Source organism: Microtus ochrogaster, chromosome 8, assembly GCF_000317375.1.
Source record: "Microtus ochrogaster isolate Prairie Vole_2 chromosome 8, MicOch1.0, whole genome shotgun sequence".
Lineage (NCBI taxonomy): Eukaryota > Metazoa > Chordata > Mammalia > Rodentia > Cricetidae > Microtus > Microtus ochrogaster.
This window is the reverse complement of record NC_022015.1, coordinates 30217003-30233439: the sequence shown is the minus strand read 5'-3', so window position 1 is coordinate 30233439 and position 16437 is coordinate 30217003. Positions and strand designations below refer to the sequence as shown.

Below are 16437 nucleotides of genomic sequence, written 5' to 3'. Positions count from 1 at the left end.
GGGGGGGGGGGGGTTAGAGGTAGAATTTCTGGGTTCCCATGGCTTCACCATATTTTCTCACCTCTTCCTTCCAGTGTCATAGGAGATGCTTGTTGTCTATAGGGCCATGTCACATTTGAAAAGTTGTTTCAGGCTGATGAATGACAGATGATTTCTTGATATTCACTTCATTTGCATTTTTCTAAATACAAATGTATTAGTCACTGTTCTTATTGCTGTGTTCACAGGAGGTAGGGGTGAACCCTGGTGCTCAGCCCACTTTTCCCTTTTTCCTTTTTCTTCAGTCCAGGATCCCAGCTCTTAGAATGGTACCACCCCCTCAGCTAATCCTCTCTGGGAATACCATCACAGACACCTCCAAAGACATGCCCACTAATGCTCCAGGCATTTTGTCATCTAATAAGCTTGACAAAGAAGTCTCCGAAATGGGTGTATTTAACGGAGCACTCTGTCACAACTGCTGTGTAATGGCTTCTCAGCAGCATCTGTCTTTTGTTCATGGAGGTGGTGCCACTAATTTTTGCTTTCTCATGGCTTTTGGATTTTTGCAATATGCCTCCTCTAATGCAGGCTAAACCGGCCTTGACTCCTGACCCTCCTGCCTCTCCCTCCCAGCAGCTGGGATTGCAGGTGTACAGCACTATGCATGCGCAGCTTGTTCCTTAGCTTTTGCAAGTTTCCCATATGAGGGTCATGAGCCTTCATAGCACATGCTCCAGATATTTTCTTCTTTTTTTTTTCAGGTATCTTTAACTTCTTGGAAAGACTTCCTTTAGTCTTTTTTTCCTTCAGAGCTATTAATTTTTATTTTGTGTATGGGTGGTTTGCCTCCATGTCTCTGTGGTGCCTGTAGAGGTCAGAAGAGAGCATTGGATCCACTGGAACTGAAGCCCAGGTCCTCTGGAAGAGCAGACAGTGGTCTAAACTGCTGAGCCATCTCCCCATCCCTTGTTTTAAGTTTTTTTTTCCCTTTTTTTTTGACCTCCAGGTGTTTTATTTTTTTTATTTTATTTATTTATTTATTAAAGATTTCCGTCTCTTCCCTGCCACTGCCCCCCATTTCCCTCCCCCTCCCCCAATCAAGTCCCCCTCCCTCCTCAGCCCGAAGAGCAATCAGGGTTCCCTGCCCTGTGGGAAGTCCAAGGACCCCCCACCTCCATCCAGGTCTAGTAAGTTGAGCATCCAAACTGCCTAGGTTCTTACAAAGCCAGTATGTGCAGTAGGATCAGAAACCCATTGCCATTGTTCTTGAGTTCTCAGTAGTCCTCATTGTCCACTATGTTCAGCGAGTCCGGTTTTATCCCAGGCTTTTTCAGATCCAGGCCAGCTGGCCTTGGTGAGTTCCCGATAGAACATCCCCATTGTCTTAGTGTGTAGGTGCACCCCTCGGAGTCCTGAGTTCCTTGCTCCTGCTCTCTCTCCTTGAGACACAGTCTTACTCTGTAGCACAGGCTGTACTCTGAGTTGAACTCCAGTTGATCCTCCTGCCTCGGCCTCCTACTGTTGAGCTGACAGGGCTTTGTGACCTAACTGTAGGCTTGTTTTGCTTTGTTCTAAAGATCTTCTTGTTTATATGTAGTCAGATGCAGCAGTGTTGCTTTTTTTGCCTTCTGGTTTGAGTTTCAGTTAGAAAATATTTCCCTTTACTGTGGTTATGGAGCTAGTCACTCGGGTGTTTTTTTATGTTTGCTATTTTCCTAGCCTGTCTGTCTTATGTATGTATGTAGGTACACCCTGTGCTATCTGATACAGAGATCAGAAGAGGGTGTAGGATCCCCTGAAGCTGCAGATGGTGGTGAACTGCCTTGTGGGTGCTAGAAATTGAACTTGGCTCCTCTGGAAGAGCACCCAGTGCTCTTAGCCAATAACCTCTCTAGCCCCATTAGTTTATTTTTAAATATGACATCAAAGCCAGGTGTAGTAGTTACACACCTTTTAATTCCATCACTTGGGAAGCAGAGGCTGGTAGGTCTAAGTGAGTTGGAGGCCAGCCTAATCTATATGGTGAATTCCAGATCAGCAAGATGTACATAGTGAGATCCTGTCTTAAAAAACCAAAACCAAGAGAGAGAGAAAGAGAGAGAGAGAGAGAGACAGACAGACAGACAGACAGAGACAGAGAGAGAAAGAAGGAGATAAAGGTTTTGGTAGTGTTTTTTCTTTTTCCAATTACTACCCAATTATCCAGATAACTTACATTATGATCAGGTGTGCTGGCATTTATCTATAGCCCGTCACTTAGAGGCTAAAGCAGGAGGATTGCTCTGAGTTTAGGCTGGCAGAGGATGCATAGCAAAATCTTGTCTTTAAGATGAAGGCGGTGGCTTGACAGCTGGCTCAGTGGTTAAGGCCCTTGTTCTTGCAGAGGACCCAGATTCAGTTCCTGTCACCCGTCTTCACTCTAGTTTCAGGGGATTTGAAGCCCTTTTTGAACTCTCCAGGCACTAGGGACACAAATGGTGCACATACATGCAGAAAAAAAAACCACTCATATGCATAAAATAAATGAATCTTTGAAGAGTCCATTTATAACCCAGTGATTTGGGTGACAACTTTCCATATAATTTGGAGAGTTTTCTGGACTTTGAACTCTGTGGAATTGGTCTATTTGCCCTTTTTTTTTTTTTTAATGTACCTATAGTTGCTGGATTTATTTATTCTTTTTGGGGGCATCAGTGAAAACAGAGGCAGATAAAGAGAATCCCCACCACCACCACCACCAGGGAAAACGTTTGAGAACCACAACTGAAAGGACTTTCTGATACATAGATTAGAATTTAAGGAGAGATAAACATTGCTTTGTTCTCCACGTTTGCAGAAAGTGAGAATTAGTTGCTTTCCCAGTGTCTTGGCAAAGGGTTGCATGCTAGAAGGGCTGGAGAGCCATGGGGCGGGGCCACGTACATCACTGTGGGTCTACTGTGTCCTGCTGGACAGGTCAATGTGGACTCGTGGTTGAAAGGCAACTCTGGGCCATCACCAATCAGTTTAATGAAGTGGTGGGGATTCCACAGCTGTCCTTTAGGGGATAAGTTTAGAAAGGCCAGCCCTTCTAGGCTGAGGGTCCACTCGGGACACAGACTGGAAACAGATTCACGTAATAAGTCAGCCTATGGTTTTTTTTTTTCTCATTTATTCATTAAAGATTTCTGTCTCGGGCCGGGCGATGGTGGCGCATGCCTTTAATCCCAGCACTCGGGAGGCAGAGGCAGGCGGATCTCTGGGAGTTCGAGACCAGCCTGGTCTACAGAGCTAGTTCCAGGACAGGCTCCAAAGCCACAGAGAAACCCTGTCTCGAAAGAAAAAAAAAAAGATTTCTGTCTCTTCCCCGCCACCGCCTCCCATTTCCCTCCCCCTCCCCCACTGAAGTCCCCCTCCCTCGTCAGCCCAAAGAGCTATCAGGGTTCCCTGACCTGTGGGAAGTCCAAGGACCACCCACCTCCATCCAGGTCTAGTAAGGTGAGTATCCAAACTGCCTAGGCTCCCACAAAGCCAGTACGTGCAGTAGGATCAAAAACCCATTGCCATTGTTCTTGAGTTCTCAGTAGTCCTCATTGTCTGCTATGTTCAGCAAGTCCGGTTTTATCCCAGGCTTTTTCAGACCCAGGCCAGCTGGCCTTGGTGAGTTCCCGATAGAACATCCCCATTGTCTCAGTGTGTGGGTGCACCCCTCGCGGTCCTGAGTTCCATGCTCGTACTCTCTCTCCATCTGCTCCTGATTTGGAACTTGAGATTTCTGTCCGGTGCTCCAAAGTGGGTCTCTGTCTGTCTCCTTTCATCGCCTGATGAAGGTTAATATTCAGGAGGATGCCTATATGTTTTTCTTTGGGTTCTCCTTATTTAGCTTCTCTAGGATCACTAATTATAGGCGCAATGTCCTTTGTTTATGGCTAGAAACCAAATATGAGTGAGTACATCCCATGTTCTCTTTTTGGGTCTGGCTTACCTCACTCAGGACAGTGTTTTCTATTTCCATCCATTTGTATGCAAAATTCAAGAAGTCCTTGTTTTTTACTGGTCAGCCTACGTTTGTTTCCTGTGCTGTGTGGTATGCAACTATGTGATTCAAGAAGAGTTTTTATATTGAGAGAATTATGTTTACTTGTAAAACATTTTCATCATTTGGGACATTTCAAATCCAGAAACATGCCCAGAGGTTATGCTAGGCCATTTAAAATCCTCTTAAATACCCTCTTTAGCCAAGCAGCTGGCTAGGTTTACAGTACCAAAAATGAATCTTCTCCTATTGAGTGGCCATAGTCTAATTAAACAGCTGTTGGCTATCCTCAAGACAGTAGTGCCCCTCTTGCACTGTTGGTAATTTCTTACCAAGGCTGTCATTGTTTACTTGCCAGTTTTTGCACAAGTCCCCACCCACTGTCATTATACAGTCATGGTGTGCTTTAGTGTCCAGAGTGTTTTCCTTCCCAGTGTGCTTCTGACCTTTTTTTCCCCCATGTGCTCTTTAGTAGCTATTCATGTTACTCATGAAATATTAATAGCTTGTTAGTATTTTTGCTGGGATTAAGTAGAATTTTCAAATTAACTTAGGGAGAACTCTCGTCTTTGTAGTCTCAAATCATCTTATCTAAGAACAGGAGACCTTTAGAATTAGTTCTTCTGTAGTTTGTGCCCTGAAGAGTGTTCTGAGCTGGCATGGGGCACTTATCTGTATCCTCAGCACTGCTGGGGCAGAGGCAGGAAAATCAGTTCAAAGTCATCCTTGGCTACATAGCAAGTTCAAGGCTAGCCACGCAAGACTTTATTTAAAAAAAAACAAACATCCTTCTCCCACTACAAAAAAGCATGTTAAGTTCTCTGAGCCAGCAGGTGTGGTGGTGCATGCCTCTACCCTTCCTCTCAGCAGCTCCCGGCTGCCTGTGCTGCCACCGTCAGGGGTCTCTGGGCAGCTGCAAGCGTGAGGTGCACCAGAACTCACACAGGCACATCAATAAAATGAAGATTAACACGAAAAAAAAAAAAAACGCAACACATTTGCTTCCTATTCTAGTTTAGTGTTCTTTGTTTTTGATTTGTCCTGAATGATGTTTACATTTCAAACTAGTTTGAGTCTCTCTGGAGATAATCGTGTTACTGTTTCCTTGTGAAAACTGACACGAATGGTGCTCACGGATTTCCTGGTGTTGAGCCTGTCTTTCTTTTCTGCAGACGTTGTCCTGGTCATAGTGGGATTTCCTTAATATGATGGGAGAGGCCATGTCTCTTCCTGTTTTGACTTTTTGCCTTGGTACTTGATGGTTAGTGTTGATTGTCAATTTGACAGGATGTGGAATCAGACAAACCTTCAGGCACACTTATGAGGGTTTTCTGGACTAGGTTAGTTTCTGGAAATGCCCGTGGTAAATCTAGTTCTTAATCCCAGGTACCCATGGAGAAATGTCTCCTCTTTGAATAAACCCACTAGGTTTCAACAAACCCGACTCTCTGATGGGACTATTGGCAGGTAATGGTGGCTGTAGGAGTTGGGGGCGAGGTGTCATTTTTGCCAGTGGTGTACCACTGTCTATGTGTCTGTGCACCAGTAAATAACTTCCTACCCATGCGCATGCAAACAACCCTAAGTAAATCACATGAAAATGTGCACACATATACCCTCAAAGACCTGGAAACTGGCAGGAGATTTCATGGAAAGAAGGGTTTTGGTGGAAGAAGCGGTGGGAGGATGAGAGCTGGTGCTCCAGACAGCAAAGCTGGAGGGGTCGCGCTATCAAAGCCCTTTAACACCAGGCATGTAACTAGAGCGTTTGGAGATTGCCCTGCTGGGTTTCTGTCTTGCTTTTGACTAGGCCCATATTCCCCCCCGCTTTTGGAATGGTAATGTCTATTCTGTGCCCCTGTACGCTGGAAGTATCTCATTTGCTTTTTAATTTTACAGGGGGTTACAGTTAGGAGCTTGTCTTTAGTCTCGGAAGAGACATTGGACTTTTAAACAGGGTTGAGACTGAAAGCCTATGGGAACGTTTGAAGTTGCACTAAATGCGTTTTGTATTATAGTATGACCACAGGCTTATGGGGGCCAAGAAGAGGAATGTGGTAGTTAGAATGGGAAGTGCTCCCTGGAGGCTCCTAAGTTTGAATACCTGGTCCTCAGCTGGTAGAACTCCTTGGGAAGGATTGGAAAGAATGGCCTTGCTGTAGGTGGTATCTCTGGGGACAGGCTTTGAGAATTTAAAGACACATCATGTTAAGGTTTATGCTTGTGGTAAACAATGTGGAATCTGGTTATGATGGTGCATGTCTTTAATTCTAGCACTTAGGAGGCAGAAGCAGGTGGATCTCTTTGAGTTTGACATTAGACCCCACCCTGTCTTGAAAAAAAATGTGTACTCTAAGTTTCTGGCTCTTACCGCCATCCTTTTGGCCTCTCCCCCTCTGGAATTGTAAGCCCAAATAAAGTTTTCTGTTGTTTTTTGGTTTTTTTGAGACAGGGTTTCTCTGTAGCTTTGGAACCTGTCATGGAACTAGCTCTTGTAGACCAGGCTGACCTTGAAGTCACAGTGATCCACCTTCCTCTGGCCCCCCCAAGTGCTGGGATTAAAGGCATGTGCCACCACTGCCAGGCCCCAAATAAAGTCTTCTGTGAGTTGCTTTGGTCCGTGGTGTTTTATCACAGAAATAAAAAAATAATTGATACAGATGGTGATGATTAAAACACACTATATATTTGAAACTTTCAATGAATAAATAAATTTTAAGGGCAAATTAGCAATTATTAAGTAAATGACACCCTAGATAACAAACACAGGTGGGGAAACTCTGACTTGGCAAGGACGGTGATTTACAATTGAGTTTAGATGCAGCTGGAGCCATGCAATTAGAGCCATGTAGCTGGAGTCATGCAGTTAGAGCCATGCAGTTGGAGCCATGTAGCTGGAGCCATGCAGCTGGAGCCATGTAATTAGAGCCATGCAGCTAGAGCCATGCAGCTGGAGCCATGCAGCTGGAGCCATGCAGTTGGAGCCATGCAGCAAATGTTTCCTGGCTTGGCAGGTGTCCAGAAGCAGGCCCATCTGGATGGCCACCAGAGGGACATGCTGGCCCTGGGCTGAGGGTAGATTGGTGAGTATTTACAGAATTCTTCTTGACTCTTGTCCAGGATAGGGTGGCTCTAGGAATGTACCTTGGAGCATTAGGACATTACTTTTTTCTGAAATATTGAAGGACTATCTTCATAATTAACCTTTTTTAGCTCATGTGGATGTAGAAGCCAAATGTTAACTTTCCCCCATTACCTGGTTACGAGCTGTGTGTGCAGACTCTGAGATCAATAAAAGTAATTTGTTCTTCCATGCCAGTAAGAGAATTATTCACAAGTGAGCCATGCATACTGTGTTAAGAAAGAATGCAACTCGATGCTAAGGAAGATGTGTTGAAGCATATAAGTAGTTCCTTGAACAGAATTTATAGGTTTGGTACATTTTCAATAAACCAGCCACAATAGTTTATTACAGGAATTTCAGCCAAAATTGTTTAAAATGACTATTTTAAATCTATCAAGCCGGGTGACTACAGGCAGCTCTTGAACTAACAAGGTTAAGGTAAGTGATGGCTGTTAGTTCTGAAAGTCATCCCCACGCGTTCTATAAGACTTTCCCGCTCCACAGGGGTCTATGTTGGGAGCCGAAGTTTCCTGAAAATAAATTCAGGCAGAGTGTTGTATGTTGTCATCTGAAGTGAAATTTTGTGTTTCAGAAACGTGCATGCAGGAGGTCAGAAGCTGGTGGCCATGAGTACAGCAGCCACATGGTAAGCACCTGTGCCCTGCTGTCCCGGAGCACAGACGACCAGGAGCCACGGCCACGAGGCCCGCCTGCACCGCGACCAGAGTGTGGCCAGGAGAGGCCGAGCTCAGTGGTATGTGCTTCCTCTTGCCACCAAACCCACTGCGAGCCCATAGAATTCGTTTAATAAAACCGTGGTTTCCCTGTGCTGATGCACATATGTCTGTGGTTCATTTAATAGAGTCTGCAGAACGGCGGAAGGAGCTCAGCCCAGCCTTGCCTGAGATGCATTGCGGGAGAGTCTGTAAGTGTGATCTCACTGAGACAGAAATGATAGCGTTCTTCAACATCAGACCTGTAGAACAGTTAATAAAGTCTGCAATCATATATATAAGGAATGAGATACGTGAATAAAACTGAAGGCTGATTTGACCTTTTTTTTTTTTTTAGCATTCTGCTGAAATAAAAAAGTTCCAGCTTCAAATTTAGAACTAGAAATCACAAAGAAATGTAAAACCCCCACTAAGAAGCAGTGTTTGTGTGTCCGCGCATGCGTATGTGTGGAGGTGCTGTGAGTAGATGTGGCCACGAGGAAAAGAAGTTGACCCTCTACTTGTGTAAAGGACAGACCTTGAAGGTCGTCTTAGGGAAGAAGCATGGCCTTATTTAAATTATCTCAACAGGAGTCAGCGTTGGGTTTTCCTCATGTGTTTAAACTTTTCTAGTGTGTTTCCATAAACTTTACATAAATTGTAGCTTTCTAAAGGAAACATAGTGCTCACACCATCAGTTCAAAATAAAGGGAGGCCTAAGACCGCCAGCCAATTTTCAGCCTCCGCTGTAAGGCGGAATATCATAAAGCATATATTAGCATAATAATGCCTTTGTTATTAATTTTGAACTTACTCTAAGAACAAGTTAATATGTTTTTGATAACCTCTATAATTCTTGGGTCTTTTATTTTAAATTTGAACTCTCAATATTGTAATAAAATAGACCTGTATTTAAATTCCACATAGAAACCAGGCGGATGAGCGTGTGCCTCAGTCTGAGTGTAGGAGATTGCCCCCCAAAGATCTTCAGAGAAGTGAATTGCTGTTCCCGATGAGCAAAAGATTGAGTCCGTAACTTACACACATCTTCAGCTGACACAGGACTGGCTGCTGGGTTCTGCAGTGGCAGGCACTGACTGTCTTAGACAGACCTGATGCTCTGGCAGCTGCCATCCGCTCCAACCTGAGCAGCTGAAGTCATCAGACCCATACAAAAGCCAACGTCAGTGTCATGCCTCCTCCAGGGGAGTGTGCAAAGCGTTACTGTCGGATGTGTGCTGTATTTCTGAACAGTGCTCACATTCAAAATGCCTTCATCTGAGTTCAGTTTATTTAGGTTGATTCCCATGACTGCCAGAAATACCCGAGGATATAGCTAAGTCATACTTTTTGAGAATTGTGGCCCCATTGTAGTCAGATAACCTCTCTGGTGGTGACTGACTTGTTCTTTCGTGCCCCAACCCCATATCCTTGGGATGTAGCTTTCAACTCCTCCTGTCTGTCGGAGGCAGATTTGGAAGTAGTGTGAATTCCTTACACTTTGAGAGGTTGTGTTCTGGCATGAATGGCTTAAAGGGAGAGAAAAAAAAAAGAATTAGCTCAAGCGCCTGATTGGATCATTTTGGCTAATATTCTGTTTGAACAACAGTACCTGTTTGCTTAGGGTTTTCCCTTCCTTTGTAATTCCCCAAGCTTGCCTCCTTTAGTTTCATAGGAAATGAATCTATGAGCAGAAAACCTACATTGATATGTAAATATCATTTTTTTGGTTAATGCTCAATATTCTTTTCATCTAAATTTCAGAAACTGACTTTAAAAAATCAGTTTCCCTTTATTTGTAGTTATTCTCAATAAAATTTTACCCAGGCTTGGGCGGTTTAATATTTACACCCACTATTTCTAAAAGTCTTATGTAAATAAAGATTGAAATGTGAATTTGAAAAGTCACACCTCTTGATATTTGAACAGACTATGCTGCGTATATCTTCTTTTCCTAATAATACGGCTAGTTTCTCTCCTAAGCTTTTAAAATAATAAGACACTTACTATTTTTATATTCTAAAACATCAAAAGGTTCAGTGTTAAATAAAAAGCAAATAGTGTTTTTAGAGATGCAGGATCCCAGGGAACACTACTTAGCAGCAAATCACTGACGGGCAGCGACTGCAAACTTCAGAGGACTTTATTACACCCAGGCTTCTTCAGAGCCGCTTGCCCACATGCACGGGAGGGCTTTCCTGCCAGCTCACGCTCCCAGCCTGACTCCGATGACTCCCCTGCCTCTGAGGGCTGCAGAGTCTATGTCAGTGTGGTTCTCGTGGTATCCCTAACAGCAGCCCCATCCGGGTGTGCCTCTCAGCTTGCCTGGTGGCTTTTCCCCACAGCTGCTGTGTGAACTGAGCCTCTTGTATGTTTCTGTCTGTAGTCTGCTGATCTCACTGATGCTTCCTGCTCTGAATCCTAGGCAGAGCTGTCTCTGTGGAGCATGAGTTCCTTGCCCTTCAACTGACTTTGGTTTATTTGCATGTGTATGTATTTATACATATGTGTTGTGTGCTTGCATGAGTATGGCACATGCATGCGCGTGTGTGTGTGTGTGTGTGTGTGTGTGTGTGTGTGTGTGTGTGTGTGTGTGTGTGTGTAGTAAGCCCAAACTTGACACTGAGTGTTTTCCTTGATAATTTTCCACTTATTTAGTGAGGCAAGGTCTCCCCCTGAAACTGTAGCTCACTAATTCTGGCTAGTCTAGCTATCCATCTTGGCCCGGGGATCCCCTATCTCTGCCTCCCAAGTACAAGGATAACCAGTGGGCTACCATGACTGCTCATCTTTTCCATGGATTTTGGGGATTGGAACTGAAGTCCTCATGCATACATGCTAGTGCTTTATCTGTGAGGCCGTCTCCCAGTCTTCTGTCATGTTTTAGTCACTGGGTTGTTTCTCATGAATGCGTGGACCTTTCCTCAGTCTCACTCTGTACGTTTGCGCTTCAGTCCTTCCATCTGACCCATTCTAGTTCATTCTTACAGTGCTTTCCAGCTCAGTAATGCTGGCATGGGTTCTCTCTTTTGTCCCCTTGCCATAGTCTTATTATATAGCATGAGCTGGCCTTGACCTTATCTGGTAGCCTGGACTGACCTCAGCCTCTGAGTGCTAGGATTATAGACCTGAACAGTTGCTGACAATTTCCCTATTATAATCGTCACAGTTCACCTTGTGTCATATATATATTTATTGCTCCAGACCATCCTCTCTCAGCCTCTTCTCAGCTATTCTCAGAGACTGGAATGAGTGTGGGAATAGTGTGCTTCTGTGGTGCACAGGTGCCTGTCCCACAGTTGTCAGGCTCCTGCCTTCCCTGCTCCGCACTGCCCTGTCTTGCACACCCAGACAGAATGGTTGAGGACCGTTAGCAGCAGATTCCCTTTCGTTCCACAAATGACCTCATGCCGGCCTGCCGATGAACAGCTGACTTCTCTGTAGTCAGCTTGTCCATGGGAATGCTCTTTGTTTAGTGAGCCATAATGAGGCTGCAGGAGCTGCAGAATAAAGAGAAGAGGATCTGTGAGGGGTTGGGGATTATAATGTAGATCATGAAGGATGTGGGTTATAAGGCAGGTCCAGGAAGGGTGGGAGATTATAAGCAAGGTCCATGAAATGTGGGGAGCAGAGGAAGCCCTCTCATCAACCCTCAGTTCTAAGGGAGCCCTGAGTGAATGTGTTATTGCCATGGGCATGGGAATGTCAAGGATCCTAGAGCCTTAGAGCCATAGAGAAAATGGTGAAGTCTTCTCCCCGGGAGTGAGACTCAGAGGAAAGATGGCAAAACCTTCTCATTTGGTCCATGTGTGGATGCTGATAGTGTGTGCAGAAAATGTCCTAGCCTTTTCAGCCCAGATATTTAGAGCCTGAACACTGCTCCCCTACAGTGACGACTTTGCTGAGTTCAGGAGCCTGCAGCTTCTGAGCGAGTGGCTGCTGATACTTGGTCACCAGCGTTGATTCTGGAAGGGAACACACAGGCTAGAACAGTGGCAAAAACCAAGGAAGTTATCAGAAAGCTACCATTCCAGGTAGTTTTGTTGTTGTGTCTTTGATTCACGATGCCCGGTGTGAACGGACACTCGGATGATTTAACATTCGAAAAATGAAAAAAAAAAGTGCTCATTACATTCCCCTATTAGATCCAGGTCCTGTTTATAGTAATTTCAGAGCTGTATATGAAAGCTCATTCCTTTACTCCATTGTGCTAGGTAGGCTGAGCTAGGAGGATTGTGGTGAATTAGAGATCCTGGCCACATAGGAGGATCCATGCCAGCCAGAACAATATAGCAAGACTCTGGCTTACATACACACACACACACACACACACATCAAATAACCAAAACCAAACTGATAACTTATTTAGCAAACCACAATCAGAGTTTTTCCTGCTAGAAGCTGAACACTATACTTCATGGAATTGTTTCCATTGTTGAGGAGGAAGACAAGGACTCTTGCTGTGCCTGTTCTTGCTCAGTGGACTAGAGTTTGCAGCCCGTATAGTAAGACAAGAACAAAGAAACAATGAGTAGAAGAATTGGGAAGGAAAACCAGAAACACTTGCATTGTTGTTGTTTTCAGATTATATACATAATCCGTCTACATAAAATATCCAAGAAAGCCTGCAGATAAACTACTAAGCAAGATGGCAGAGTAGACAAATATGCAAAACCATGGAGTCATATTCACTAAGAGTAATTTAGAAAAAGAAGCCCCATCCGTGTTCTTAATTGTGCAGGTGGTTACTGTCATCATCCTTTGTGGATGCCAGTATTTCAATAGGCATCCTGCAGGGGATTTTTCTATGTTTGCTTGTCTAAGAATGTCTTAATTCCTAAGTCAGTTTTGAAAGTTGTTTTGTTGGAACTAGAATTTCTTGATGGATAGATTCTGTCCCCGAGGAAGCACTAGGAAGGCGTCCGGCTGTGAGTACAGCTGGAAACCCCTGGGCACGGGTCCATTTCTATCCCAATACTAGAAGCAAATAAGAACATGAGGCCCTTGAGATGGTTCAACAGGTAAAGGAGCCAGCTGTCAGTTCTGCTGACCTGAGTTCATCTCAAGACCCACATAAATGTGTGGAGAGAACCAGCTCCCCAAAGCTGTCCTCAGACTTCCACATACACATCATGGCTTGCAATATGTGCACATACAAAATAAATATCCTTCAAAACGATCTTGCTTGCTTGCTAAGTGAGAATAGACTGGAATTTTGGTTGATTTTTCACTGTTGCTTTAGATTCTCTATGTAAGTCTTACCAACAGAAATAGGCTGTAGCAGGGTTTCTTTTGGGCCACCAGGCAGCTCCCAAATCATGACATGACCACTGAATATTAGTTATTTTTTTTTAAATATTTATTTATTTATGATGTATACAATATTCTGTCTGTGTGTATGCCTGCAGGCCAGAAGAGGGCACCAGACCTCATTACAGATGGTTGTGAGCCACCATGTGGTTGCTGGGAATTGAACTCAGGACCTTTGGAAGAGCAGGCAGTGCTCTTAACCTCTGAGCCATCTCTCCAGCCCTGAATATTGGTTATGAATGCTCATCCTTATCTTGTGCTTGTCCCACTAGCTCTTATAACTTAACCTGTTTCTGTTCATCTACATTTTGCCTCGGGGCTTTTTACCTTTCAGTCTGTGTGTTCCACTTCCACTTCTTCCTCCATGCCTGGCTTGCGGGTGACCGACTGGCCCTAGATGTTTCCCTTCGCCCACATTCTCTCCCTCTCCTCTCTTGAACCTGGATTCCTCCTCCTCCTTACTCTTTTTGCCTGTCATCCCTGCCTTTCTCTCTACTGCCTTTTAGCCGTTCAGGTTTTCATTAGCCCAGTCACTGGCCTCAGGCAGGCAAAGCAACACATGTTTACCTAGTTTAACAAATGCAGCATAAGAAATAGAACGCATCCTTACGTAGTTAAAGTAACAGTCCACAGCAGCAGGCTCCCTGTTTCTTTGTGGTAAGACGCACTGCCAAGACACAGCAAACCCTGCTTAAAGCCCTTGACTTCACCAAAGCTAGGACCCAGGGAGCAGAGCATCCTTATCAGACATGCCCTTGGTGTTATGTGTATGTTATTTGTGAGTCTCGGAATCTCAGGGCTTCAGCCCGTCCCCACCCTAGACTGTCCCTGTGCAGATCAGGCCATGTGACCTGAAAGACACTGACAAGTTGGGACAAATGTGGAAACTCAGGAGGCAAAACTGGACATGGTGACACTTACCTGTAATTGTAGCACTTGGAGTTTAGAGGCAGAAGGGTCCAGGAGTTTAAGGACAGCCTTGGCTACATGTGGAGTTGGAGGCCAGAATAATATATATGAAACCCTGTTTCAATAAACAACAATATTTAAAAGAGGGAAAAAGAAATCAGGAGTGAGTTCCTAAGTGGGGATTAGGGATGGCGTGAGGGAAGTCTGAACGGACAGTTCTGAAGACTGCAGGTCACTGTGCTCACATTGATGACCTGTCTTGGTCCCTAAGTCTATGCATTCTGCCTGCAGCCTGTCTTCAGTGTGTACAGGACTGTGGGAACACGGCCTGTATGTTCTATAATCTTGTTTATTCTCATATGATCGTCTATGATCCTGGATGTTCTTATAGGATATTCTTTTTTGGTCTTGTATGTGTTTGTATAATCTTAGATGTTCTCCTATGATCTTATATGTTTTTTAATATGACATTCTTCCATGTTATATGATTTCATGTTTGTGTATGTTTTGATATATTCATCTATGATCTTGTATGTGCTTATATGATGCTCTTGTGTGTTCTTATATGTTCTTTTATGATCATATATGATGTTCTATGATCTCATATATTCTGTGCTGTTATTGTTTGTTTTTTATGATCCTGTATATTCTATGATGTTCTTTAGATGTTTTTTCTATGATATTGTATGTTATTGTTTATGCTTATGATTATCTTCTATGATGATGTATGTTCTTATATTCTTCAATGACCTTGTTTTTTGTCTTTGTTTATATGATCTTCTATAATTTTGCATGTTATGTTTGTATATATTCTTTATGTCACGTTCTCATATGTTTTCACATGTCCTCACGCATGCTTTTATGTGTTCTTGATTGAACTCTCTACCTTTCCCCATCATGATTTATAGTGTCCTCATGACCTCAATAAACTTGACCTTCTAGACAGATCATCCAGTCTTGCCTGTGTGCCACATGCACACTAGGCTCCTGTTTCTGGTTCTAGAACATTCTGACCTCAACATTGTTCTCACTGCATGGGATGTCTTCTGCATCCTAAGGTAGACACATGTGCAGTCCTGACTTTCATAGCACTTTGTTCTCATGGCCCCGGGTGAGCCATGAGCCATTGGTATAAAATGGGTCCATGGCCATCTCCCAGTCTTCTCCAAGCAATGTCTGAGTCTTTCCCGTTGGCAGCACTTGCTTTCTGGAGGATGGAGGGAAGCCTTGACTGGATTGTCATCCCCTCATTTCCTGACCACCCAACATTCTGAGACCTCAGCCCCTCGGGGAACCCATTAGTGTCTTGGTGTGGACCTTACAGGCAGGGATGCCCACCCCTCCTTAGCCTGTGGCCAGAAAGCACACTACTGTGTGTCAGTGCCCATAGCCAAGTGTGACAGAGACTCTTGGATGCTGATGGGAACTCTTGCTGCACAACAGTATGGCACCTGCTCACTGTCATCCTCAACCATCTCATTCTCCCATCTGCTTTTGTGGGGATATGGAAAGAGGCCTGCTCCAGGAGGGTGTGTGAGGGGCCCTGCTAGGGACCATTGTGATCCTGGTCTACTTCCAGATGTCCACATGAGGATCAAGCCACACTCCTGTGGCTTTGAATCCCGATTCAGTATTTTGACAGTGCATTTTAAAATTTTATTTTATGGGTAACTGAATAATATTTCATCCTTTTTCTCCAAGTAATAAAGAATGTAACATTTGTTAAGAATATTCTATATGACTAGGCAGCTTTAGAAATATTTTACCTTAATTACAGTGCAGTACATGTTAATACATCTGTAAGTTGTGCCTTAGAAGTAATGACAAGAACAAGCCAGGACCGGTGTCCCACCCTGCATTCCCAGTGCTTGAGAGGTAGCACGCAAGAGCTAGCCTAGTGTGTATGTCTCTCTCTCCCTCTCTCCCCCTCTCCTATTGATATAGCAATTATTATTATCTTATTTTTGAGACAGGGTCTCACTCTGAAACCCAGACTGGCCTGGGAGTTATTACGTGGCCTATGCTGGCAGTGTGCCTGTCATAGCTTTACATGAGCTGGCAGGCTTGTCCCATCCCACCCATCTTAGCCCAGTTATTATAAATGGTGTCCTCTGTGTTGGTGACTACATAGCTGAAGCCTGTTAATGAGTACAGGGTGAATCGATACTCACAGTATCTTCTCTCACCATTGCAGGGCCATTTTAACCATACCGTGAATCATTAGAAGATGCAAACGGGAAGAAGGAAGATTCCAGTTGGGTTTGAACCCCCATGCGACAGCCAGTGCAAATCCCTTCCAGCTGACCTGGGTGTCCACCTGAGGGCCAGTGCAGATCCCTTCCAGCTGACCTGGGTGTTCACCTGACGGCCAGTGCAGATCCCTT

At 44.3% G+C, this 16437-nt stretch overlaps 1 protein-coding gene across 1 annotated transcript in view; it reads left to right on the top strand.

Annotated features, from left to right (window-relative positions):
- The window catches only part of C8H10orf143 (chromosome 8 C10orf143 homolog), a 36961-nt gene extending 20530 nt beyond the window's left edge, over positions 1-16431 (top strand). The window contains exons 2-4 of the mRNA XM_026781517.1: positions 7714-7875; positions 7984-8046; positions 16248-16431. Of these exons, the coding sequence (XP_026637318.1) occupies positions 7714-7875; positions 7984-8046; positions 16248-16277 (255 nt within the window). The 3' untranslated portion in view covers positions 16278-16431. The remainder of the gene's footprint in view (positions 1-7713; positions 7876-7983; positions 8047-16247) is intronic.
- Positions 16432-16437: the final 6 nt, after the last annotated feature.